The 1,956-nt window shown below is 48.6% G+C and overlaps 1 protein-coding gene across 2 annotated transcripts in view; it reads right to left on the bottom strand.

The window, feature by feature from the left end:
* Nucleotides 1-1,956, bottom strand: part of Psmd5 (proteasome 26S subunit, non-ATPase 5) — a 17,090-nt gene extending 15,134 nt beyond the window's left edge. Inside the window, exon 1 of one of the 2 annotated variants that reach the window (XM_005346002.3) lies at nucleotides 1,768-1,956. In XM_005346002.3, coding sequence (XP_005346059.1) covers nucleotides 1,768-1,940 — 173 coding nt within the window. In that variant the 5' untranslated portion in view covers nucleotides 1,941-1,956. The remainder of the gene's footprint in view (nucleotides 1-1,767) is intronic. The other variant, XM_026778783.1, reaches the window with a different exon arrangement.

Below are 1,956 nucleotides of genomic sequence, written 5' to 3'. Positions count from 1 at the left end.
GAGAGAGGCAGAAGCGAAGCTACCTCTCTGAGAGGAAGCTGGAAAAGAGAGAGAGCTCAGGCAGGAAGCTGAAGATCAGCCTGCCTCAGCGGATGGGGAGGGGAATGGGCGTGGCTTGTCCCTGAAAGGGACAGGAAAGCACAACACCAACAGAATCAGATTCCCAATCAGCAGTCTCTTACATGGTCTCCCCACAATAACAGTAGTGTAAGGGGGAGGCTGCCAGAATTCTCCGGACAAAAGCCACTCTCCCACAGATTGCCTGCCTCTGACGGACAGAGCACATGAAGACTGCTCCCCACACTAGCACCCCATCAAGCAGCAAACTGTCTTTCCCACTTCACTCTCAACTTCCCAACCCGCAGGGTGACTTTCCAGTCTTTTCACTTTCCATAGGAAAAGCTGGCGAGGAGCAGTGGGAGCCCTGTGAGATAGCCTGGGCTACACATTGCTCTCTATAGCAAGATCCTATGGTAAACAAAACAAAACAAACAACAGAAACTGGAGCTGGGACCCTGTTAAAAGCCACAAGCAGCTTCTTGTATTCAGCATGTATTCTATGTTCAGCGCCCAGGAGATGCAGAGGAACAAAATGTGGTTCCTGTCACAGAGGACACAGAAATGAAACAAAGGAACTGTGTCCAGAATCACTGACAGAGACGATGATAACATCCACTAAGATCTCTGAGCAACAGTTGCATGCAGTTGGACGGATGGCCCTTCCGCAGGGCCTTCACAGAATAGGGACCGAGAAGAGGGCACACAGTTAGAAGGTAATAGTATGAACGAAATTGCAAGTCATGCCTGAGGGACGTTAGTGGTGTTACATGATAGGTGGAGCAAATGACAGAAGTTACACAGGAAAGCTGACTGGACATCGAGCAGCAAGGGCCCAAGGCCAGACTCTATAGTCATGATTTCCCACTGTAGGCAAGGGTAGCCAGGGACAAGCCAGTCCAACTGACCTGACACCTTAACTCTGGCTGCAGGGTGAGGACTGGCCAGAAAAGGAAATAACCACTAAAACAGTGATTGTAAAGCCAACTCAACAGACCAGCAAGAGGAGTGAAAGCTCTCTGAAGAGAGGATAGAGGAGGGAAGCAAGCCCCCGAAAGCATCAGTGTTGACCAAAGAGCTCACTATCTTTTCAAATTAAAAAAGTCACTTCTTAAATTCTGACTCACATAAAAAATCCATTAAATGATCAAATGCTTTTAATTTAAAACTATAGACGCATATTAAATCCAAAGTTGTTACGCTAACAATTTAACCGCAGTTTCTACAGATAATCCTGGGTTATGCAGTTTACTTTAGCCTGTAGGGGTATAAATGGATTATATACATTATATACATTACACATATCGGTATCATTAGCTTTGCAATTTCCTTTTCCCCCCCACTCAACATTTTCATATTCACACACAGAACTTCAATTTCTAAATAGCTGGGTAACTGCACTATAAGCTATGTCCTTAATTTGGTTGTTTCTAGTTTTTGCTGTTTCACCCATCTGTTCTGACTACCCTCTGTATACAGTACACCACCATGCAAGGGAGCAATCGTTCGTACATCGGCGCTGAAATTAAAAGGCATGCGAGGGATCCAGCCATACTTCCAGCACAAAATCCTATTTGAAGAGGTGAAGCGTCAAGACCTGGTCAACACGCATTTGTGGGGTTTTGGCAATTGGACAACCTTCACTTTTCTCCCGCAAACCCATGGGGCCATGCCTACCCAGCCGTCTCCCAAGCCCCGGGCTTCTCTCACCGATTGTTCCCGTTAAGCAAGGAGAAGAGCGGGCCGAGGCGTAGTTCCGCCGCCTGCTCACGAAGCTCGTGGAGCGGCACAGCGTGCACCACGGACTGTAGCGCACGCAGTTCCTCCAGCGGCGCCTCCAGCTGGGCCACCTCCCTCAGGAGCGCCACTGCCTGCGCCGCCATCTTCCTGGCGCCAGTC

Source organism: Microtus ochrogaster, chromosome 4, assembly GCF_000317375.1.
Source record: "Microtus ochrogaster isolate Prairie Vole_2 chromosome 4, MicOch1.0, whole genome shotgun sequence".
Lineage (NCBI taxonomy): Eukaryota > Metazoa > Chordata > Mammalia > Rodentia > Cricetidae > Microtus > Microtus ochrogaster.
The sequence above is the reverse complement of the archived record's forward strand: the minus strand, read 5'-3'. Positions and strand labels throughout refer to the sequence as shown.